General features: G+C 46.7%; 2 protein-coding genes across 2 annotated transcripts; one reads left to right on the forward strand and one right to left on the reverse strand.

Annotated features, from left to right (window-relative positions):
• Positions 1 to 8,308: 8,308 nt before the first annotated feature.
• On the reverse strand, positions 8,309 to 9,773 carry LOC149367410 (uncharacterized). Its single transcript, XM_089567342.1, has 3 exons — positions 8,824 to 9,773; positions 8,613 to 8,748; positions 8,309 to 8,551 (listed from the first exon to the last, which is right to left on the reverse strand). The coding sequence occupies exons 1-3, from the start codon at positions 9,771 to 9,773 to the stop codon at positions 8,309 to 8,311; spliced, it is 1,329 nt and encodes a 442-aa protein (XP_089423468.1).
• A 4,310-nt stretch (positions 9,774 to 14,083) lies between these two features.
• Positions 14,084 to 16,895, forward strand: LOC149367411 (uncharacterized). The gene is made up of 3 exons (XM_089567356.1): positions 14,084 to 14,272; positions 14,361 to 14,578; positions 16,332 to 16,895. Exons 1-3 carry the CDS (start codon positions 14,099 to 14,101, stop codon positions 16,873 to 16,875), a joined length of 936 nt encoding a protein of 311 aa, XP_089423482.1. The 5' UTR covers positions 14,084 to 14,098; the 3' UTR covers positions 16,876 to 16,895.
• The last annotated feature ends 7,546 nt before the right edge of the window (positions 16,896 to 24,441 follow it).

The following is a 24,441-nucleotide window of genomic DNA, read 5'->3' on the forward strand; positions in this document are numbered from 1 at the left end:
TATTTTATCTAATATCAGAGTGCCAAATCCTTGGCCACCCATTCTACCACCTAACTGCTTTTCTATTGCTTCCAAACAAATGGAGTTGAACCCAAACTTGCAAGGTATGCCTTTAAGGACTTGAGTTAGACGGCTCGTGGAGGGCAGTGGCATCATCTTCATGTCATAAATAAGCCTGTAAGCTCGTGGGCTGGCTATCCTCAGCATTAAGCAGTTTAGCAACCACTCAGCCTTGTAGCGCATGCCACATGATGACTGATTTCAGCTGCTTTAATGCTGTCATGAATGCCAGGCGCTGCAAAGGTGGGAGATCAACCAGTGCTGTTTCAATTCCTTGATCTGTAAGCTTTGAGAGCGCTGCTTTCAGTGCCACAACCTCGCTCTGTTTTTCTCCCGCGCGGCAGTTGCTCGAAAAGCTTTCCTCTTCAAGTTCTGCAGCTTCTGGCCCTTCTTAGGTGCTGCCGTTTTCTTCCTCGCTCGAACCTGTCTTCTAAAACGCAAGCAACGCGCACAGATTAGCTGCTTCGAAAAAACATAAGTGTTTGTGATGAATAGCTTCCGACTTCGTCGGCTGTTCATCAAGATTTGTACTTACTCCTGCACAGATATTTAAGGCATCTGTTTCCAGCAGAATGTTCTCAAGGTCCGTAACAGAAGCTGCAGTTTTGATCAGCTGCCTGTGCAGCTTCCACAGTTATGGGGCGGTCGAGTTTCTCGTTTTCGGCTCCTCGATACGTTCCTTGGTATCGCGGGGGATTGTGATCGCCAAAACATTTTTCTCGTGCCTTCTCCAGTTGGGCGATGTCTGATCCCTTGAAGGAGTGGATGAACCTGTGGATGGGTTTATTGTTTTCTGATTTTATTTTGGTCGGATCGATTAGTGCTCTTAAGAGATTCCAGGTTCTGGCTGTGCCTAGAGTTCCCCTAAGCGAGTCGCTGAGTTGTTGCCAATTTTGTTTCGCGAGTTGCATCGCGTATTCTTCCGCCTTTACCGTAATTTCTGCTATCTTTAGTTTAGTTTCCTGTTGTGTTTTTGCTTCCGCCATCTTTTGGTGAGACTGCGTCTCGCTTCCCATAGCCTGAGGAGGTGGGCGTCTACTTCGGGCGTTGCTGTCGTTCTCCTTAGACTTTTTGTGCATCGTTGTCGCATTTCTCTCAGCATGCCGCTCCATTTATCCAGTGATTGGATACCGCCTTGAGATTTGTTGCAAGCCCCGCGAAACGCGTTCCAGTCAGTGATTTTCGCCTGTCCAATCTGGCGTCTTATGGTGTCGGATGCTATTCGTGTCCGGAGGATAAAGTGATCGCTGCCTAGATTTTCCATCATGTTTTCCCACTGTGACTCCCTGCTCTTCCTTACGATGGTGAGGTCCGGGCATGTGTCCGTGCTCACGCTATTCCCGATTCTCGTGGGGGTCGCAGGATCTGTGATTAGACTGCAGCCAAAGTATTCCGCTACTTCCACTAATGTTCTTCCCTTGATGTCTTGTTTCTGGTATCCCCAACTCCTGTCCATGGCGTTGAAATCTCCTACGATGATGGGTACATTTTCTTTGGCCAGCTTGTGCGCTCTATAAAACAGTTCGAAGAGTTTGGCTTTTCTTTGTCTCGGCGGGCTGTACGCGTTCAGTAAGAACGTGCTGCGTCCCTTTCGCTGCTTCGGAATGAGTTCAACAAGCGTGTGTTCAATGTCGGTGTCGGCGATGGTATCGTGCCTGATGGCGGTAATGGTTTTGCTGACTAGGACGGCCGCTTTACCTTCGTTTTGACTCTCGTAAACCTCATACCCTTGTAAGGTCGGCTTGATTCCAGTCTCTTGGAGCGCAATTACATCAGGAGGTGTGAGTTGTGTGTTTATATATTGTTTTAAGAGGGCCTGCTTTTTGCGGTAGCCTCTGCAGTTCCATTGCCAAATATCTAAGTGTTCTTGTTCTTGCCGATACGTACTGATCATGTTTACGCGTTACTGCTGTTGCCTTGTTCGTTTGCGAAAGCTGTTAGCGCTGGACGGTTGTACGCCCTTTCCCGAATGTTTTCGGTATGTTTTTGTTTTCTAAAAGCGCTTCTGATCTCTGAGATCTGCCCTTGGAATTGTACTTGCATCTGTTGCATTTGCGACTGGATTTGCTGCATCATATCCTGCATCATCTGCTGCATCATCTGTTGCATTCGTGTTTCAAGGTCTCCTTCGTTCGATGCCTGTGGTTGTCGTTTTGGAAGGGCTCTAGTCGTGTCGAGTTCCCGCTGTTGTTCCTTCAGTGTTTTTGTGAGTTCCTCAACTTTGCGTTCGAGCTCGTTTTGTTTGATTCGAGCGAGTTCTAGCTCGCGTCTGAGCGCATCGCTGTTCGCGTCCTTCGGTTCTTTGACGCGACTGTCTTTATTGTTTGTGTTGTTTATGTCACTACCCTTTCCTACCGAGTGGGAAGCAGTGGTAGAAGCCCAGCTCACCTTGCTGCCGCTTGTCTGGGAAGGCTTCTTCTTTTTATTTTTCTCTTGCTTCTCCCCCTCCTGTGGGCCGGCTGGTGGTAGAGGCGCGAAGGAGTTGGACCTCGATCGGCTCCTCGATGTCTCTCCCTCTCAGCTGAGCCATCGCTTGGGTGGTCGCCCGCGTTGGTCGCTCCGTCCTCTTCCTCCTGTGGGTTTTGGCCGCGCTTTTTTCAATCTCTCTCGGCACTCCTTGGATCCGGTCCGGTGTGCCTCGCCACAGATTATGCACTTGGGCGCGCACTCGTGGTCGTCGGGCGGGTTCGAAACTCCGCACAGTCCGCACACAATAATATTCGGTGTGGGGCACACGTCGGAACGGTGTCCTTGCTGGAAGCAGACGTAACACACTTGCCTAGTGGGGCGGTACTGGTAGCATGGTACTTCTCCGTAATAAATGACAAATTTCGGCAAAAACTGGCCCGTCGAACGTGAGCACTGCCGTCTTGGATTTTCCAAGCATCCTTGCCTGAAGTATGGTGACTCCTTGAGTTCTGACTCGCAAGTGTGCTTTGAGTTCTTCAGGAGGGGTACCTGGGTCTGCACCGTGGATGACGCCGCGCAGGACGTCTTCCGGTGCCGCCACGTAAGCGTTTACATCATAAGTCTTTCCGTCGAATTTGAGACGGGTGTTGTGCCGCACTAGCTGAGCCGTTTGCTCGTGCGGGGTGCTAACGATAATGATATTGGATCCGGTGCGAAGCCTTACAAGTAGGTCCTCGTCCTTGCATTGCTGGCCGCACGCCATGACAATGGCGCGCGCTACTTGGTGGGTGGTGAGGGACTTCACCATGAGTCCTTTCTTAGGTCGAATAATGATCTTGTAGTCGCTTCTGGGGAGTGGCGTCATTCTTCGCCTAGGCCTGCTCTGCTCCCTTTATCCATTTTTGTTGCAGCCGGTCGCATCACCCGGTAATTTTCCATCGTGAGGTTTGGCGGCTGGGCCGGTTCCCGTTCCTTTGCGTTCTTTTCGCCTTTGAAGTTTTCTCTGGCGCTTGGATTGTGCAAGCTCCCAGCTGGCATCGTTGTTGTACCCGGCTGGCTTCGACGAGGAGTCGGACGGGATCTCGTCCTCACTTCCCAAGTCGGCGTCTCCGAAGTCGTCTTCATCCATCTCTTGGAATTCGTTGAGAAGGACGTTTGGTGATAGTAATGGCACATCGCTGTCTTGGCTGGGCCCCACCATATGGTCCGTCGTTGAATCCGCGTCGATGCTAGGCGTCGGCGTCGTCGACAAGGTTAGCGGCCCATGCTCTCACGATGTCGAGCTGGGTGGCCCATTAGGGTTAGCGGGCCGGCGCCCGCTTTATAACTTTCAAGTCTGGTAAAAAGCCGCAAACTGGTCCTACCGCTTGAAATATCTATCCTGGAGATCCAGCACTTGATATCTTTCCGTTCCGAAGAAAATCCGGTGGCGAGAATGATTTGGTCCGGTCGAATTTGGTCAAAGTCTGCGGAACCGATGCGACGCGCGTCCGCTTGCTTGAACCGCCATGTAATAAAGCAGTTAAGGGTGCACTTCTTCAGGAAAAGTAAACCAAATTCGGAAACTTCGCACAGAAAATGAAAGCTTGAAAAAACAGTGATTTTTAGTTCAATACAGTGCAATCAGGGTGTCGAACCGGCATTTTTTCGGGTTCGGTTCGGGTTCGGGTTCACGCCTTTCGGGTTCAGTTCCGGGTTCGGCTCCAGAGGGCCATTTCGTTCCGGTTCGAACCGGTTCGGACCATCTCGAACCGGTTCAAACGGGTTCAAACGGGTTCAGGACAAAAAAAAAATAGAGCGCAGATGGGTTTCAGTCAACCATGCTATGCGTTTTCTTTTTTCTTGCACATCGGTATACTGAATAAAGAAATGCGAAGATTTGTTTACAAGAACATAAAACTGGGCTGTTGGTAAGGATTCATGCTTAAGCAGCGCAGTAAACAGGGCAAAAGAAAGAGTGGAGACGACACAGACGCTGACTAACAACTGGTTATTTCATTCTAGGAAAAGTATATGAAAGCGCAGGCCGCAGTGAACAATCCAAAAAACAGAAGAGCAAAGATTAAAACGCAAAAAAATACTGCGCATGCGCATCATAGTCGAGTCATGACATCCTTGTCAACGAAATTCCAATACTATATTCCATAGTAGACGGCATTCCCCTCTCCTGGACCTCACGCAGTTGCCAAGAAAGCCTGACTCCTTATCTACGAAATTGATGGATGGTGAAGCAACATGCTCTTCTGCTTCCTTCCTGATCATAAAGGCCTGCACCATCTTCCTACAAATTCCATCAGGATGATTAAACAGGAGATTTGTCTTTCTAAGTGGGGAAGCAATGAGCATTTGTTCGAACATCACAGATGGGTGAAAATAAAAAATTCGCTGTGGCTTAGCTTGGTTAAGCCCGGTAATTGCGAAAGCAATATCCGTACCTACGCCATGGTACAGCTGGTAGTGTAGCTGGTGGTGGTGCTTGTGGTTAGACTTGTGGTGATGCATCGGTTATACAATCCAATCCAATGCAATCCAATCCCATCCAATCAAATACAATCCAATCTAATCCAATTCAATCCACTCCAATCCAATTCACTCTAATACAATGTAATCTAATGTAATCTAATCCAATCCAGTCCAGTCCAATCCAATCTAATCCAATGCAATCTAATCCAATCTAATGCAATCAAGGTCAAATGAAGGTCAATGCTGGTCACGGCCGCGGCAAAGGCGTGAAAGTGCAAGTAGTATTGCTTTCGCAATAAAAGTAGCGGTGTTGTACAACTTGGCTTTGCACTGCAGCGAGTGCAACGATTGCTTTCCCCACTAGATAAGACAAGTGTCCTGTTTAATAACCCTATATGATCAGGAAGGAAGCACATGAGTGTGGTGCTTCATCATATATCACAACGTTGTTGGGTCCTCGCGCTAGTATTTCACCTATTTGTGGGAAATGACGCAAAGAAAAGGAAGGCATTCTCAATCCGTGTTAAAATGTCTATAGACACCCAGTTTTATTGCGTGTTTTCTCCTTTCAAATGACTCCATAGAGATTAGATTACATGGATGACCGTGTGGCATTAGCCTACTGCCAATAAATAATTTAGAAAATAACTTTTTCTCCCATACTGTTTTGGTTTCATCAACCGAATGATGGCTGTCACGTGTGTTGAACTTTACGTCATGTGAGGTACGGGAAAACTAATACAAACGATGATACGTTGTTTCGACTCACTATAGCACTTGAGACGGCCATGGCTTCAAGAGCTATAATTACAACGAACGAAGTACCAGCAGTTATATTGCCGTTTTATTGCGCCTCACGCGACTTAATTTTCACCACGCGGTGCTCCATGTACACCAATGTTTAAAGCATTGTTTGATAGAAGAAAGCACGCAAGCAAAAATTTGTTGTTTATGTACTTTATTGAGTTAGAGCAGTCCTAACAATTTGATTAAAAATTGACGCAAATATGTGAAAGAGAGGAGTAATAACTGAATATTTCACATAAACCTGACGTACAAGTCTTTAGAATTGGCGGTAGTACATTACAGAAGCGTCAATTAGGCTTCCTCCCAGGCACCAGACTTCCTGTAAGTTTGCTGTCGCTTATACTGGGTACCATTCTCGCACTTCCCAGCGCAGACAGCTACGGGTGGGTAAATCTATGTGCTAGATCATCTTATTTTGTCCGAAAACAAGAAGTATGCCGGAATGCAAAAAAGTGGGGCTGAACCGGGTCCCGAACCGGTTCGGAACGGTTCCTTTGAATCGTTCCGGTTCGGGTTCAGTTCCAAGATGGCGAAAAAAATATGGGTTCGGTTCGGTTCCAGTTCCGGGCGAAAATTCGGGTTCGGTTCCGGTTTTGGGTTCGGGTTCGGTTCCGGTTCGACACCCTGAGTGCAATATGCCTTAAGCAAATGCTTGCAAAAAGTGGGCGTAGCAAAGTTTCCCGTGGAAGACTGTATAGTTGAGCAGCTAACAAACGCTTCAAGGCAGCGTCCTTCTTGGTCTCAAGAGGAACCGTGATGGGCTCACCTAATGAACATAAAATAAAAATTTACAGCTCAGCGTGCAACATCGCCTCCCCATTTTCATAATAGTACAATTTCCATTTTCCTTCCAGGCCGTTTGTGACTGGTAAATGCGTTCTGACCGAGCTAGTACGTCATGGACAAACGTTAATTCACTGGAAATTTTATTATTGCGTTGTCAGTGGCGGCATTAATTACTTCTTATATAAAGAAGTAATTAATACCTTTCCATACTTTCATGCTTTCATTGACCTGCAGCGCCCAATCCCGCAGATATGATTGTTTTCCGGGGAGCTCTCGTTTCCGATAGCATCATGACTGCACGCTTCTGGCAATATGCGGCCGCAGCCTCTGGAGCTTAGTAATAAAAAAATTACCTAGCCGCTGGAGGCATTGGTGTTCTTGTGTAGATTTTCTTCATCGTGGTTTTCCACCACTTCTCTTCACGCAATACGTCTAAGGCGCCGCGAATCGCCTCGTGCAAAGCCATAGCAGGGGAGGCGAGGAGTCGGAAACGCGCGCAGCGGTGCGGCTAAAGGAGCGGCCACGCCCCTCCTCGCAACTACCACGGCCGCTCGATGCAAAGCGCAATGCGAGGTGCGGCCCGCCACGTCGCACAGAAACGGCGTCTCGGGCCTAGTTCCCGGCGCGCCCGCCGCGGCGCCACTGCTCGGGGACAACAGCTCGCAGGGAACCGCCGTGACAGCTACCTCGTACGCCCGTTGCTCACTGTTTTAGGGCGTAAACAGTGCGCTTTCTAGCTGCTCATTAGAGACTACAGTTTTAAGCAGTCATTGAAAGCGCCGATTATGTCACAAATCACCGCAGCAGGTGGGAATCTCCCTTCTACTGGATGCCTGATCTTAATCCATGAAAGCTGCTTGGACGATGGACAACCGGGCGAGCGGCTCTGCCTTAGGATGCTGCCTTAATGCGCCTGAAGCTTTTAATATGCTTTTATTCACTTCTCGCGAACCCATGTAGACTTCCAGTTGTAGCGGATAAGGACGGTGAACGAGATGGACACACACAGCCCTACACAGAGCCCATCTATGTAAGTTACTGCAATTTAGAGCAAAAAAAAAATCATAATAGCTGAAGTTATGGAGTATTTCTAAGCTCAACTGCAGCCGAGAAAACCAGAAAGTACTTCAACCAGCAGTTTGACACTTTTATTGCACGGTCACATAAAAAAAAGGAAGGAATCATTCATAGACGGAGAACCTTCCTTGAGAGAGGTTTGTGACAAAGCCTCAAAGGTCGCTCCACTGTAGAATTAACATTCCCAGCCCAGCTAGTTATCAGAGGTCGCAGCAACTTGCTTAAAAATATCTTGCAAAGCTCCTCAGTGTGAGCAAGGTCGTTGCTTTCACAGATGAGTTGCGGGCACCGTGTAAAGTGTGGAAGCAGTACTGACATCAAGAACTTGCACAGCTTACTGCTTCGCCTGACCTCTGGAAGCTTCATTACTCGGTTAACAAAGATGCACGTGAGTTGGCAAATCTTGACCGCTTCCATTTTAGGGTACATCAAGCCTCCACTGTCCATGTTTTTGATTAGCCCGTAAGCTGGTCCGGTCGGCTCTGGTGCCTGCAGCAGGGTCTTGCATGACTCGCATGTCACCTGAAAACCAGTGCCAAAATCCCATAAAGCAACAACTTGGCAGTGACAAAAAATGCTCCGGCTCAAAATATCATAAGAGTGCATATAAACAGTTATGCTACACGAAGCATAATGCACAGGTTTTCTATTAAGACCACTAAAACTAGGCAAATTACACGGTTTGTGTCCGCATAGAGAAAACTGCTCATACCTTTTCCTTGCATGCTCTCGCAACGTAGCCAGCCAGAAAAGCAACTGCTGCTATCTCAAGGTCTGTCTCGGAGCTTAGCGTTAAGAATCCGAGCTCACTGGACAATTCCCTGGTAGCAAATTCAACGGCAGCTGGCAGGGCAGATGTTTCGGCATCCGGAATTTCCAGCCTCAGAGGTGCCTTCATTTCAAAACAAGTGGGTGTATTGCCACTTTTTGCGGCTTGAAGGATACCAACCTGAAAAAAAAGTGACAAGAGTCAAATATATTTTAGATATTTTTAAAATTTTTAACAGTACCTTTAGCAGTTTCTCCGCTGTAAAAACTGCAGTCCTGGCATCCACTCTGTCGTTGCCGCCATTAAACTGTCGAAGGCAGCTAAACAGCGATTCTACAGGGTCGCTGTTTAGGCCGCGTGTCAAGACGTAGCGAAAGCTGCAATTAATAAAATTAATTCTATAACACATTGATGTAAATAACGAAAAGTAGAGCCCAAGAAAAGTAACCTACTTTAAGTGGTCAAGGAGATATTCAATCAATGCCACCGTTGACCTTGTTGTGAGAAGCGTCGCTTCGTAGGTCTCTTTGGTCATTCGCTTCGATCGGCCGCCATTCATTTGGAGATCTTCAAGGTAACAAATGAAATCTAGTTCCAGCCAGGAGAGTCGTTCATCATCTGTGACGAAGAACGGTTCCTCATGCTTTCCCCTCCGTACCTTCACTGCACCGATATCATGAAGGGCATACCATTTCGCAATCATCCTCATGAAACTGATTGTGGCCGAGCTGTCCTTGAATTGGCCTGCATCAGGATGACAGTTTGGGTTCTCCTGAAGAAACTGGAGTGTTACTATTGTTGGCTCAGAAAATATTTGAGTGGCCCTGCACACTTTCATTTTTTCCAAGTTGTTGGGTTCTTTGTGTGCACGGGTAAGGAACCTGACTGGCTTAACCAGCAGCTGTGACTGAATTTCAAGGAGCTTCTTTAAGTAGAAACCACCTTGGATGAGTGAATCGCCATCTGTCATTTCTCGCTCAAGAAGGTTAGTGCGAAGATTCTTTATAAGGTGATTAGGGTCAAAGGACAAGAACAGTGGGTGGCCTGTCCGCAGAGGGTGAGGCACGGCATGCGCAAGCGAGCCATCTTCTGAGAGGCCTTTGAAAAGAGCCACGTTTGTTTGGTGGTTGTCGGTGACGATTCTTAGTACGCGAAAACCCACATCTTCGACTGCCTTCATGACTTCCATTGTCATTGTGGCGAGCTTGTCGTTCTTGAGGCACCGCGTGAAGAAATAGCCAACCGGTATGATATAGGCTGTCGATAGTCCTCTTAAAACAAAGCACAACAAGCGGTTTGCCACTCGAGGGGCTGTACTTGCTTCATCCTCGGGGCCCATGTCAACAAGACCAAATATCTTGTCCACCTGTCGGTAGTACACAACTTTTTGAGCAATAGACATCTCATCGACGATGAGCGAACAGTATGCTTCCTGCTCCACACCTAGCCCTTCGTGCTCCACACGCAGCCTCTCTCTTATCAATGAAGTCACTCCAACTTCCCCGGTTGAATGTCCTACGTAATTTTGGAGCTTTGCTCGACATGGGAGCTTCAAAAGCCCTCTGCTTCGAACGTGTTCGTACCCTTTGTTAGAGCACGCTTTCCATAAAATACATTCCCGCAGTATTTCTTCATTGTAGGAAGGCTTTTTTTTACTGAAACTGGCAACTTCGTTGCGGATAAACACTGCAGCTTTGTCTCCTTTTTCCGCCTCTTTCAACACCTGTAGAAATGCCTGAATTTCTTTGCTGTCTATGTAGACTTGGAGGCGCTCTTTTGTGTCGTCGACGTCAGTTTGTAATTTCTGTAGCTGGTTGCCTTGATGCGCAGCCTTTCTTTTCAGCCGGTTCTCCGCTTTCTTCGCCTCTTGCAACACATGCACAAAGTCCAAAGAAGTTTGGCAGGCCTGATCAACCGGAGAACCGCACGGTTCTATGGCAGCCACTGGATGGAGCGCTTCTATCTCGTCGCTGGGAGAGTGCACAAGACTTTCACTGACGTTGGCGCTTTCTCCTGAGTTGCCACTTTCATGGCCTACTCCAACCACTGTGCTATCAGTATAGTTCCTGCGCTGGCGTTTTCTCGGGTCGAAATTCTCCTTTTGCATGTATTGAGGATATTTTTCAAACACGGTCGGGACTGCAGTTGGAAGCAGAAGCCTCACCTTAGTGTTCTTTTTGTAGTCATTCTCTCTAAAATGGAGCGAACATACCAGAGACCTGTCGCTTGGCTCCCACTTGCTTCTTTTCCCTGAAAGTCCTTGGCGAGATATATTTTTTAGCCACGCTTCTCGACGTTGTGGCTCGCAGGGGAACTCGTGATACTTCACGGTGGGGTCCTTTCTTGCGTTTGTGGCGCAGAGTGGCACACAGCAGTTGCGCGGCATCGCGCCCCATACACGGCACTGACTGCCACACACACGGGCACAAACACCCCAAAGCGTATGCGGCAGACACGAGTCAAACGCTCTCACTCACGCGCACAGAAAAAGTTTCAAATCCAGCATTGCAGAGACGATCGAGGCAAATGTGGTCATTCACGCGCACACGAAAAAGTCCAGAGAAAGCACTGCAAAAATAAGCAGCATGAGGCGCACGTGCTACGACACGACGAAGCAAGGCGAGCTTCAGCGCTTGAGGAGGCCGGGAAGGCGGGGGAAAGTTGTCCCCGAACAGTGGCGCCCTCACCGAAAATAGCGGCCGCGACTGTAAACTCCGCGAGGACGCGCTCGCCCATTGTCGGCCGGCGGCGCGACGTGGCTGGCCGCACCTCGCTGTGCGCTTTGCATCGAGCGGCCGTGCAACTACGCTCTCTCCGTCCGAACGGAACGGCCGGAGTACAGTGGCCGGAGAACCCCGCCGCGCGCTCGATCGAGGTGGCCGTGCCGCGGGTGTCACCCTTCGCTGTACCGCCGAGCGGGGGCGCGCTCGTCGCCATTTCACTAGGGTGCCTCGATGCGCGCGCCCTCTCCTCCGCGGAGGAGAGGGCGCGCGCGTCGAGGCACCCTACATTTGACCGGTCTGACGGCGGGATGGCGGTGCCGGTCAGTGCGAAGTCAACGCAGGCTGCTGGGTGTTTCGTTGTTGCCTTCAACTGTGTTGCGTAGTGATCGCTTTCGCTGTGAGTCTCAGCGAGATCTGTCGACGCAGCTTGTGCCCCGATGTGTGCTTCTGCTGCAAGTTATCACAGTAGCGTCCAACGTGTAGCGTCAGTGCGCTCGATCGACCTGCGTGCTTGGCGGACCGTGCGACGCAGTTTGACTTGTCCGCTCCAAATTCAAGGCAGGAACATGTTTTCTAAATATTGTCCGACTGCATTTCATCATCGTTGATCATCGTAAGTGTGTGTATGTCGTGTCAGCCTGTGACTGTTCCTAAATGTGAGAAAACATGCCTCATTGCTTTGTGACTGGTTGCCGAAGTGGCTACGATTCTACGAAATCCTCGGCCGAAAAAAGACATTTTTTTAAGCCGCCCGCTGACGATGTGCGGCTTCAACGGTGGCGACGGGCTATAACAAGGTTGGATAAGGAGCTGACCAGCTCTTGCTCAGTTTGCGACCTGCACTTTCACGGGGAAGATATCGTGAAAGACATCGTGCATAAAGTTCATGGTGATGTAGTTTTCATACCGCGTGACAAGCGGGCTCTTAAGGAAGATGCTGTGCCGCGAAGTTTTCCTAATTGCCCCAAGTACTTGCCAAAACCAGCGCGAAAACGCAAAGCCCCTACCGTGCGTGCACCGCCTCGGCCTAAGCATCAGAAAGAGCAAAACGAAAACGACCAAGAAGCTGCAATATCGAACTTCTGCGTCTCTAGCGAAAGCAGTGGTGGCATTGACAACAGTGTTGTGCTGGAGAGCAACACACAGCTGTGCACTGAGTTGTCGGACATGGCAGCAGCAGGCCAACGGATGCAGGGTTGGTCGCTTGATGTCGTTGGCACTACAATTGTGGTGTACGAGCTGGTAATGAGAGAAGACTTACCAGAAATCGACAGGGCTGTGGTAGTGTCGAAACACCTGACCGTGTCTGTCAGTGCCAAGGGGCAGCTTGTGCCATCAGCCGTGTATTCTACTGGTGTAGATATCGAATTGAAATCATGCTATGACCTGAAGTGCCTGCTTTCACGCATTGAAAGGCTGAATTCTTGTGAAGGTTGCCCTGCTGATAATTATCCCGATGTCTTGTCATCAGCTGTGGCCATTAAAAATGGTGAAACATGGCATCGCTAATCATGCACAGTTCTGTGTCTGACAGCTACGTGCCAGGAATGCAGGAGTCTCCATAAGCTCTTTTCACGGCGCCGCAAGACAAGCAACAGGTTGACATATAGAAACACCAAAGTGAGGTCTCTGCGTAGAAAGGCAATACGAGCAACTATTCAGAGAGAGAAAATGAAGAAAGAACTAGCCACTATGAAAACACAACTTAAGAACTTGACCGAGGAGAGGATGGAACAAGCACTTGGCATTCTTCCAGCTAAGCAGCAACTCGCTTTCAAGACTGCTTTTCAGGCAGCAAAGGCAAAATCGAAAAATGGAAGGAGATACACAGAAGAGTGGTTAATGACGTGTCTTCTCCTGCAAATTTGAAGCCCGAAAGCTTACAAGCTATTATCTGATATGCAGCTTTTGCCGCTTCCTACAAGAGCACGCCTTCTTCAGGTTATTAGTGGCTTCCCTTGGAGATTCGGTTTAAACGAGGTTTCGCTGAAGAGTATTCGAGAGCATTTTCATGAGAAGAGCCGCCTTCGAAGGTGTGGTGTCCTACTCCTTGATGAAATAAAGCTCAAGCAATGTGTTGCTTTCAGCAAACCGTCATACAAAATGGATGGCTTCGTTGATTATGGTGAGGTGACAAATGCCGCCACTGACCAACTCGCTGACCACACACTGGCGTTGATGTTTGTCCCGCTTTTTGAGGGCTGGGTTCAACCCATAGCATCTTTTGCCACAAGAGGTGCAGCACCAGGGCGTATCCTTGCACAGCTTTTGTTAAGTGATGGGGAGGTAATAACCGCTCAATGTGGATGAACCTTGGAGTGTCAGGAGATATGATGTCACCATGCCACAGCATCGAGCACCCCTTGGAGCCTTCACAGAAGATATTTATCTGTGATGTGCCGCACATAGTCAAGTGCATCAGAAATCATCTGAAAAAGCACACCTACGGAATGGTAAGGGAAAATATGCGCACTGATTTGCAAGGGAGCTCAAAAAACTCTTTTGGTTATTTCAGGCTGGGGATCATCAGATCAACTTCGCACATTATGTTGCGCTGTATGAATGCGAGAAAAGCAAACATGCAAGAGTAGTGCCGAAGCTGACTAGAGCACATGTTGCACCAGACAACCTTCTGAAGATGAGCGTCCGACTTGCTTCACAGGTTGTACCCTTAAAGACAGCGTATACCATTTTTGGTTATTTTTTAACTAATTCATCAATGCACTTTTTTTACAGCTATTCAGTCGTGCAACAGCTATAGGCATCCGCATATAGAGAGAAGCCGGTGCTGAAGACCTGAGGGGTTCTGAGGGAACAGAAGCATTTACCAAGTTGCTTAATGACCTGTTTGATGCTTTGAACATAAAGCTACCTGAAAGAGGCATCAAACGCCACTCAAAGGAAATACAGATAAGCCAAGATACCCTTTCATGCATGTTGATCGATGCTCATCATGTGCTGACATTTTACCTTATTCGTTCAGGTCATCAGAGACTTCTTGGAAATGTTGAATACCACAGAGAACTCCGTGGAAAAAGGTCTCAAGCTCTTTGCGTCGAAACTAACAACTGAATCTCTGCGTGTTACCTTGTTGTCAACGTTTGACATCATTGAGTTCTTGCTGGATCAGAGTGCACACTATGTTTTGACAGCAAAGTTGAACCAGGACCCCTTGGAGGTTAGAATGTGATTACTTCTGGTTTTTGAGTGTTTAGCTATCGGTGGTGAAGTTGTTTGTAAATTAACAAGCCCTGTGTCTTTTCCAGCGCCACTTCGGACTTGTCCGTTCATTCGGAGGAGACGAATCTCATCCTACGGTCGTCAATTTTACTCAGATATTCCGGCTTCTCAGTTTGTACACTCCGATAAAGACTGCGTTGTGCGGCAGTGTGCAAGGTGTACCTGGGAGTGTGCTTGTCAGCGTACAGGACACACTGAAGAAGACAAGAGAGTTTTACCGCAACAAACATGCTTCCTTACGTGAGTGTATAGAAAAAAATTACCGACGATTACGTTACTTCCTAATGCGAAATTTGAGCGCAGCAAATAAGCTGTTTCACCTTTTCGATGGATTGAGGCAAAGAAATCGAGCAACACATGTATGCGCTATCACAGAGCTTTTTTTTTATTTTTCACACGTATTCCTATAACAAAGATTCCACTAACAGTTCTTGACAGTCATGAAGGAAGCTTTGTGGTCGGAGAAATAGACTGATATATGTTCGACTTGGTACAGCAATGCTTGATTCTCAAAGACGAGATCTATACAAGTGCCTCGCGAGGTTGTCACAGCCGTGGGACGCGTTACGAGCGAGAGGAACGGGATGTTCTCCCGCATAAGTGTTACGAAATTGCTGTTTGTGTTTATGTCAACATTAAAGTCCCCCACTTCTAACATCGGTGTGGATCGATGGACGGCTAATGCGAGTTGCAGGAAGTGCACGACGTCTTTCGTGAGTGCGGTAGGGGCGAAGTAGGCAGCTACTACCAGCAAGCCGTTGGGCAACTTTGCGGCGCACAGTTCGCCAACTTCATGTGACGTGCCAAACATTTCGACTGGTATTGCAGAGAGACCTGTGCGCAAGTAGATAGCGACTCCCGCCGCTCTGTTGTGGTCTCTGCGAGCACCACAGCAGTATAGGAAATCTATGATTTCGAGAGGCTCTTCGGGGATCCATCCAGGTTTCAGCAAAGCAAAGTACAGCGGAATGGCGCAGAATGTGATCGTGGTGTACGTCCTTGGCATGTGAGGCAAGGGAGCGTACGTTAAGAATGTGGTTGTGAATGATGAATCAAGTGCTGCCAGCGAATGACGCGTCCATTGGCTGTCTCCGTGTGTTACTGATGTGTGGTTAACATGTTAAGCTTCGCCTGTAAGAGTGGAACGCGACAGCGTCTTGCAACGCTGCCAGGGAGTCCACAGAACGCCATCGCCAATTCGGCTGTACGCCTTGCTGGACGGTAAATTTATTTTTTGAGAAAAGGAAATGTATCTCTCTCGCATATCTGGCTGGACACCTGCACCTCGCCGTAAGGGAAAGGGGGAAGATGGGAGTGAACGAAGACGCCGTATTAGCTAGACGCGCCTTTGTTCATTCCAAACCATTCAGCTGGCATTACGGAGTGGCTAGCGTGCTCGTATCGCACTCCGGAGACCCTGGTTCGATTCCCCAACTCGACCAATTTCGTTCTCGGTTTTATTGATTTATGCGGTCTAACTAGAAAGGTTAATTAGGCTATTTCATATTTATATTATTGTATTTCTATCCATCGTGTTCTGTCATTAACCTGTCAATTGTTGGAACTGTCTAGTATGTTCGACACAACGTATATGAAACGAGCAACGTCTTACTGAGTGGGGAAGTGCGTGGTGGTGGAGGGAACGCGGCTTCGTACTTATCTGTTTTTTTCAGCAGCGTCTCCTTCCGCGGACGCTGTTGTCGCTGCGGCGCGCGTCTTTCTTTTCTTTTCTTCTGACCTCTTCATTCTCCTCTATATTAATAAGGCTAATTGATTAATTAAGCAATTAACTAAACTCAGCCCAACTTAGTTGCAGCATCACTATACGATCCCTTTGATTGGTTGCATGGTTACTAGCCAAAGTACAATTGGCCCCATTTGAAATTCGCGCACTGTGACGTCACGAGCATTTCGACCAATTGAAAAGCGTGACATTGGGGGCGGAGCTGGTTACGAGGCCGACGACGACGCGAAACCCAGGAACGGACGCCAAAGAGCTGCGCTCTAAAAAAGCTGCTGGAGATGACATCTGAAGCAGGCAATGAGCCTGGAGAGCAAGATGACGATCACTCCTACTTCAAGGGAGGAGTGGATGATGCTGTTGTCTACTACTTGAGTGGATATGTGGTGCATAAATTTGAAAAGCACGCAACATGCATTCTGTGCTTAGAAGACATAAACAGTCCACTGCCCGTTGTTGGCTCTGATGCGTACCTGACAACTTACAGAAGTTTCAAGGAAAGCTGTATGAAGCAGCCAACAGCCAAAATGTTGACTGTTATGAAAGTTGTCAATGAAGTAGTTTCTGCCACGTTAGATGAGGCTGGTGCTTGTGAAAATATATTCTGGAAGGTGCTCGAAAAGCTCGAAAAGTGCGGCCTTGCTCGCTTGGGCTGTGCCGACCACATGTCTACATTCACTTGCCAGGTATTAAACTTCGTCATTGTGACTAGAATGCACTTTTTCTCGCGAGATTTTAACCATAAATTAGAATGCAAGGAAAAGGTAGCTGTAGCTAACAAGAAAGCGCGTCTCTTGTAATTCTGGCTCTGGAAAACTGGTTCCCAGTTCATGTGTACTGCATTGATTCAGTAAATTGTTTTCAGTTTGACTGTAGCTTTGTCTTTTGAAAACAGGTTCTCAGTTATGTTTCGTGTATCGATTCAATAAATTCTTTTTAGTTTGACTTTCATCATCGTCGTTTTTCTCGTTTTATAGCCTTAAATAGGGCCAGCCTTCACTGAAGTAGTTCGGTACTTTGCTTTTAAACAACGCGCATCACAGCCTTGAGTGCTCTGGAACAAACAGGACCGCAACACGCTATTTCATAAAGAACTGAATTCAAAAGAACAGCAACGTGATTAATCTTCACAGGTGAATGTTTAGTTCTCCCGCGTAGCACTATGTGGGCTTCTCAGCGAAATCTCGTCCAAGTGGCATCGCTCTAGGGGCTCAAACGATATCCTAGTTGCACAATCGAAATAGTGTTTGCTCGCTATCTCGGAAATAGCTCCCCTTAAACGGAATTGATTGCTGTTAACGCCGTTGGTTAACGCCACGCGCTGGCTCCGTGACGATGCGACCGGGCTGGATGGATGGATGAATGGATAGGAGCGCCCCCTTTGAAACGGGGTGGTGGCAATTGCCACCATGCTCAGCTTTTCTTTATTTATTATTTTTTTGTTTACTGTGTTGGCAATTCTCATTAAGATTCTCCGTCACCTTTGCCTACGGTTTCCTACTATTCTAACCTGATGCCACATCTCTGTTTTTCAGCCACCAATCCTCCAAACGCTTTTTGCTCACTTCCACTGAAGATTTATTTACATGACCATTGTTATCTTTAAACCCTAGGGCCTCAGAAAGAGTGACTGTGCCTGCATCGACATCCGGATGGATACCATCACATTTGATTATGAGGTGTTCAATTGTTTCCACAGATCTACCACACACTGCACATGTGTCATCTTCTTCGTTAAATTTCTTTTTGTAGCTGCGCGTTCTAAGACACGCTGATCTAGCTTCAAAAAGTAGGGCACTGCCTCTTGAGTTATCATAGAAAAATTCTTTCCTGATCTGCCTTTTCCAGAATCGATATAGTTCTACACTATATTTCTTTTCCATTGAATTCATCCAATTTTTAACTTCCGCGTTTTTAACCTGTCGTTTGATGGTCTTTCTTTCTCCGTCCTCATGACCCGCATACTTGCTGGTTAGTTTTCTAGTTCTTTTCCGCCACTGTGAGTCAACGTTCTTTCTGTATAAATATTTAAATACCTTAGCTGCCCATCTGTTATCGTCCAATTTCCTCAGGCGTTCTTCATATAGTATTTTACTCTTAGCTTCCCGTGCCTCGAACGATGCCCAGCCCATATTCCCTTGTACTGCCTCGTTTGTGGTTTTGCCGTGGGCACCTAGTGCTAATCTTCCAACAGCTCTCTGATTTACGTCTAATCTCGACTGAACTTATGCCCTTAAGCACAGAACCGCATTGCCGAAAGTAAATCCCGGCACCATTATTCCTTTCCAAATACCTCTTAGTACTTCATATTTGTTGCACCCCCATAATGCCCTATGTTTCATTATCCCGGCGTCTCTTCGTCCTTTTGCCCTAAGAGCCTGTTCATGCTTTTCCGTGTATATCTGCCCTTCGTTTAGCCATATCCCGAGGTATTTGTATTCGGCCACTTTGGGTATTTCGTGGCCTTGTATTGTAAGCACCTGATCAGTTGTATCGTTAAAAATCATCACACCTGATTTAGTTGCGCTAAAACTGAATCCTAGAGCGTCTCCTTCGTCTCCACAGCAATTAACCAAAGTTTGTAAATCTTCCTGGCTATCTGCTAACAGTACAATATCGTCCGCATACATTAAACCCGGGAGTCGCTGCTCAACTACATTTCCGCCTAATCTGTACGATAGATTATAACCCAGATTACTTTCTTCTAGCCTTCTTTCCATATTTATCACGTAAAGCATGAACAGCAGCGGTGATAGAGGGCAACCTTGCCTTAATCCTTTGTGCACCCCCACAGTTGTGTGCTTTTTTTTCCCTTCCCATGTAATTTCAACTTCTTTATCTCGGTAGATTTCCTGTAGAAAATCAATTACCTCATCACCAATACCTAAATCTTTCAATATGCTCCACAGGAGTTCCCTGTTCACGTTATCGTATGCACCGCTTATGTCCAGAAAGGCTATAAACAGAGGTCTATTTTCCGCCTTAGCTATTTCTATGCATTGGGTAAGCACGAACAGGCTATCATCTAACCGCCTACCCCTTCTGAACCCATTCTGAAGTTCTCCGAGTATCCTATTCCCTTCTACCCATGACTGCATTTTTAATTTCACCGCCTGCATTGCCAGCCTGTACATAACAGATGTTATCGTAATCGGACGGAAGGATTTTATGTTCATCTTATCTCCTTTCCCTTTATAAATCAAATTCATTTTACTCTGTCTCCAGCTGTGCGGAATTTGCTGATTTGTTATGACTGCCTCCAATGGTTTTATCAGCGCGTCCTTGCTTCTTGGGCCAAGTTCATTAATCAGCTTAATTGGAATTTCGTCTATCCCTGCGGATGTGGTTTTAGGAATATTCGCTTCCGCCTTTTCCCAGTTAAGACTAGTCAGTTCTAAGCTGTTCTCTTTTGTGCTGTCCTGTGTTGCCGCCTGACTTGGGGAGATTACCCCATTGGCGTCGCTAAAAGACGCAGCTATAAATGACGTAATGTAGTCCACAGCATCGTCTCCCTCTAAACATTCTCCCTCAGCATCTATAATCTGTTCCTGCTTTCTTTGATTTGTTTTTCCCAAACATCTTATATGGTTCCAGAATTTTCTTGGCCCCGCTTTATTTGCCTCGCGAACTTCAGCCAGCCATTTATCAGAGGACTGCTTTATTTTAGCCTGGACTAGGACCTGAACTTGCTGTTTCTTTTGTCGATAAGATTCCCATTTTTTTCCTATTTCCTCTACAGATAACTGCGCCCTCTTTGCTTCTCTGTGTTCCCTTGAAGCCACCCGTCGTTGTTCGATGGCCTCCTTAATTTCCATATTCCACCAGCTTCGTGGCTTCCTCTTTCCTCTCCAGCGGTTAACTCCTTTCACTTGTTTCATTTTTGTAGCGATGAGCAGTTCCAACTGATAATAATCCCAATTTTCCATGTGGCGTTTCTCTATTACTTCTTCTATATCGGCTGATATTAGCGCTATTTGTTCATCATTTAATTTTGCGTTGTCTTTTGGACTTCGTTGCATTTCTCTTTTGACTAGGGCTCCCAACTGTAGACTAATACGTTTATGATCACTTCCTAGGCTGTCCTTCCCCTCTTCGTCTATTTCCATTATTGCGAGCTTGCTATAGATGCCCTGCGACATTAGACAGTAGTCAATGGTTGTTTGCCTGTTACGGGATTCCCACGTGATTTGTCCCTCACATTTAGTTTCTCTATTGACAATAACTAAGTTGGGCCGCTCACACAAGTCTAGCATTAACTTCCCGTTACAATCTGTGTATCCATCTAGATCCTCGATGTGGCCGTTCATGTCTCCAAGCAAAATAATATCGACACCGTCTCCAATCTGCTTTATATCGTCATTGAGGCACTTAACAAGATCCTTGTTTTCTTGCCTGCATTTGTCCCAGGTCCCTAAATAAACTACCCCTAGCCATGTCCTTTTGCCAGCAATTGTACCTGATACCCAGACATGTTCTTTGCAAGTTGATTTTATTCTTTGGCAATTTGTTCCTTGATGTATCAGCATACCTACTCCTCCTCCCTTCTTCTCCGTTGTTGTTCTGTTGCACCCTTCCCAGACATAGCCATCGATGAAAGGTCAACAGCGTCGGCCAACAGCGTCGGAAGCGCCACCTCGCGAGTGGGAACCGAAGGGGGCCACGTTTCGCCGCCGCATCCCAGCGGAGTTTGCAAACTGAAAGAGGTAACCTAGTAACGTTGACCCATACAGCCAGATGTAGCCCAGCGAGGACTTAGTTGTGGTACTTGAAGTTCTTGATTTGACTTCTGTCATCTTCCATTGACTGTCCACTTAATAACCTTAATAACACTTCGACACACACAACACAAAAAGGACAAGCACTGCTGCACTTCACTTGGTGCACTTTCACTGGTTACTGAACTCCTTGTCACCTTTTGCCACAAACACCTTAATAACACTTCGACACACACAACACAAAAAGCACAAGCACTGCTGCACTTCACTTGGTGCGCTTTCACTGATGTCTGAACTCGTTGGCATAACATAAGAGTAGCGCAAAACCAGGACGACGGACGGCGTCACGATTCCCCAGGACGTCATGCGGACGTTGGCCCTTGGTCCCAAGTTTGCAAGGGAATCTCCGAAAGCTCCGCATGAACTGCTCTCCATGGTGCGACGTGTATCCCGCCTGGCCGACCAAGAGGACTCTGGTCGGTGCATCGCCGATGGTGTGGACGTCCTTTCTCACTGTAAGCCTCGCCCCCCGAAAGTCAATGTGAATCGCGTCGTGTTCTTTCTAGCCGAACAGTCACTTTGTGTCCTCCCCTCTGACAAAGAGGGAGGTTTTGCTGTATTTTCGCATGATACATTCAAAGAGAAAGCCCACCGTACTGTGACAGAGGTTTTTGAGGCTCGTAAGAAGGTCTCGCTTCCCAAGCTTAAGGCACAAGCCATGCAGCTATGTTACAAGCTCAATCTTGCAAAAGTTGCAAAGAGCATTGAAAATAGCAAGCGTCTCTTCTTAGAAGTGTTTTTCAGCGCAAAGACTCACAAGGTTGATGCTCCCCTGAGGGTAATAATTTCTGAACAAGACACTTGGCAGAAGTCAATAGCTCTGTTTCTCCAAGAAAAACTTAATATTTTGCCTGTCAATGACCCGTTTCTTGTAAGAAATTTAGAACAAGTTGTTAATGCTGTGAAATTGTTGTCCGACAAGAGCCTTCTCGGCTTCTCCATTGATGTTAAAGATTTGTATTACTCCTTGCCTCATGATAACCTACTTACCATAGTTGAAGAATCGATCCTTCATTTCGGTGCGGTGTCATTTCAAAATGAATCTGGGCTGTCTGTTGATAGTTTTTTAGAATTGCTGTTGTTTTATCTGCGCTCCACCTTCATAAATTTTCAAGACGTTCCGTTCATCCAAAAGCAGGGAATATGCATTGGGTCCTGCCTGGCCCCCGCACTTAGTAACCTATACCTTGCACACCTTGACAGGATCCTCCAAGACCGACTTGCTAACTCTTCTGTGGTTAGAATCTTCAGATTTGTTGATGATTTTCTCTTCCTTGTTAACTGCACACCTTCGAACCTCGAGGCCGTTACTTCAGACATTTTGACCATTGTACAAGGGTGTTTTCACCCGCTACTATTGACTAGCAAAATGCCTACTGACTCAGAGATAAGGTTTCTCGATATTCGGCCTAAATTCATGGACAACCAGGTTTGCTGGTGCTATTCACCTCGCGCCAACAAACCGCTTCTACCTTACACATCAGCTCATTCTAAACTAGTGAAACGAGGCATTATTATCCTCTGCATGGAAAACGCCTTTGAAAAGTCATGCACCCATCAATCCGCATCTAGCTTTCATGAACAACTCGCGAGGTTCTTCGAAGCAGGGTACCCTAAAGATTTCGTGGGTTCAGTCGCCGAAAACCTCCTGAAAAAGAAGCTCCGGAAAGAACCTAACACTACAGAAGAAACGAGAGGCAAGGTGGCTGTCATTCCTTACGTCCATTGTCTCGCGCACAATCTGAAGAAAATAGACAAAAAGGCAAACGTTCGCGTGGTGTTTTCAGCTCCACAAAAGCTCAGTGTGTTATGCAAAAGGTCCGTGCCCTCCGCACATAGCTCCCAAAAGCAGCATTGTACCATCCGCCACAGGAAAAGATTTGTTAAATGTACTGAGGGCATTGTGTACAACATTCCGCTCTCCTGTGGCAAGCAGTATATTGGGCAATCCGGTAGGTGCCTGAACAATAGGCTTCGAGAGCACAATAATAACATGAAGACTTATACCGGCAGCAATCTAGCTTTGCACTGCAAAGATTGCAAGTGCGCGCCTTTTTTGGACAAATGCTCTGTCGTTGCTAAGAGTAGAGATAAGCTAACTGGCGAAATTGTGGAAGCTGCACAGATTGCTGCCTTACAAGATAACTGCGTTAGTACTCCGTCCATTTCCTTGTCTAAACGAGAGCTGGCCTTCTTGGGTTCAAAACATCCGTGATCTCACATTTTGTATCGCATTTTTCGCACCTTTTTTTCGACTTTTTATCTTAGGTCAGCGCATGCGCTACTTTTGCTCAGGTTCCGTTCACATGGTTTGGTTTGGTTTTCTTCGTCAGTCGGAAGTTAGCGCCTGTGTTGTTGGTGTGTGTTCTCTCCCCTTGTGTCCGTCGTCCTGGTTTTGCGCTACTCTTATGTTATGGATCAATACCGACTTGCCCAACTTTCCACCCTGGTGAATCATAACTACTTGTCACTTTGCCACAAACACGGTCACAAACCTAATCACTAGATTAGTTCACAAGATTATGATAACACATGGCTAGCACATGATTGTTATTCACTCGCTGTTCTCCTGTGTAGTTATTTTCCATTTCAGTGATGACTGTTTTTGTTACACACACACACACAAAACACATACCCGGTCTCGCACGGTTGCTTTTCACACAACCTTCATTATGATGATTGGAGCTCTTGACTTGTCTTCAAGCTCTTGCACTCTCTGTGTGTAGACTTGAAGCACTTTTAGGAACACAGCACAGAACACTCACAAACACTTGTTGACTTCAATTCTCCACACTTGCACGAGTCACTTGACATACTTGATAATCTTTTGTTTTTCCACACTTCACTTCAACACAAATACACTTTCACTTCACTATTCATCCTGATCGGTGTACCGGACGCATACATTGAGGTTTTCTCGCCGTTATTCTACAGTCAGAACACTACACTGTTCTTTCATTGCTATTTTCAATGCACACACTCACACCACCTGCGGTTACTTACAGCTGTGTACTTTGGTCAGCACTTCACACGCCCATTGTTTCTTGTTGTTGTCCCAAGTTCTTTTGTCCATTTCAGCCTTAGTACTTTTCACCAATTAACAGGCCAGTCAATACCCTCCCTGTGCCTACAGTTTCCTTCCATTTTTTAATCCTTAGCACTTTTTATTTAAGTGGTACGTCTACGTTGAAGTACAAGGAATAATTTATTATTTATTAATTTACTTTTTTTCCACTAGCAATTTTCTTCATTCCCATTTATGACTCATATGATTTTTCTAATATTACTTCTACCATAGTATTAAGTATTTTATAAGTATCCAATTGTTTAATTATTTCTGGTTTCCTAAGTGCTAAATTAGGGCCTACTTTATTAATCAGCTGTTCTCTCTTTTTTCTTGTTATCCAGCATTTTTCAAGATAATGAACAAAGCTTATAGCATTTTCTCCGCATGTACATTTTAATGAATTCGAAATATGAGACCTACATAAGTAAAAAGGGAATCTCCCATGTGCGGAGATTGCCTGAGATGTGCGATGGTTAGTTGGAAAATGCTGTGGCAAATTCTTAGTACTTCTGATCCACTGAAAT

This window comes from Amblyomma mixtum, chromosome 1, assembly GCF_055824585.1.
Source record: "Amblyomma mixtum isolate Tamu chromosome 1, ASM5582458v1, whole genome shotgun sequence".
NCBI classification, from domain to species: Eukaryota; Metazoa; Arthropoda; class Arachnida; order Ixodida; family Ixodidae; genus Amblyomma; species Amblyomma mixtum.

Bases quoted from the DNA above. Each gene is read 5' to 3' on its own strand.
- LOC149367410 (XM_089567342.1), bottom strand. From the start codon at position 9,773: ATGTCTATTGCTCAAAAAGTTGTGTACTACCGACAGGTGGACAAGATA. The intron at 8,749-8,823 runs GTAGGTTACTTT...TATTAATTGCAG, and splicing joins TATCTCCTTGACCACTTAAA to CTTTCGCTACGTCTTGACAC. The intron at 8,552-8,612 runs GTACTGTTAAAA...CTTTTTTTTCAG, and splicing joins CAGCGGAGAAACTGCTAAAG to GTTGGTATCCTTCAAGCCGC.
- LOC149367411 (XM_089567356.1), top strand. From the start codon at position 14,099: ATGTTGAATACCACAGAGAACTCCGTGGAAAAAGGTCTCAAGCTCTTT. The intron at 14,273-14,360 runs GTTAGAATGTGA...TGTCTTTTCCAG, and splicing joins TGAACCAGGACCCCTTGGAG to CGCCACTTCGGACTTGTCCG. The intron at 14,579-16,331 runs GTGTATAGAAAA...GACGCCAAAGAG, and splicing joins AAACATGCTTCCTTACGTGA to CTGCGCTCTAAAAAAGCTGC.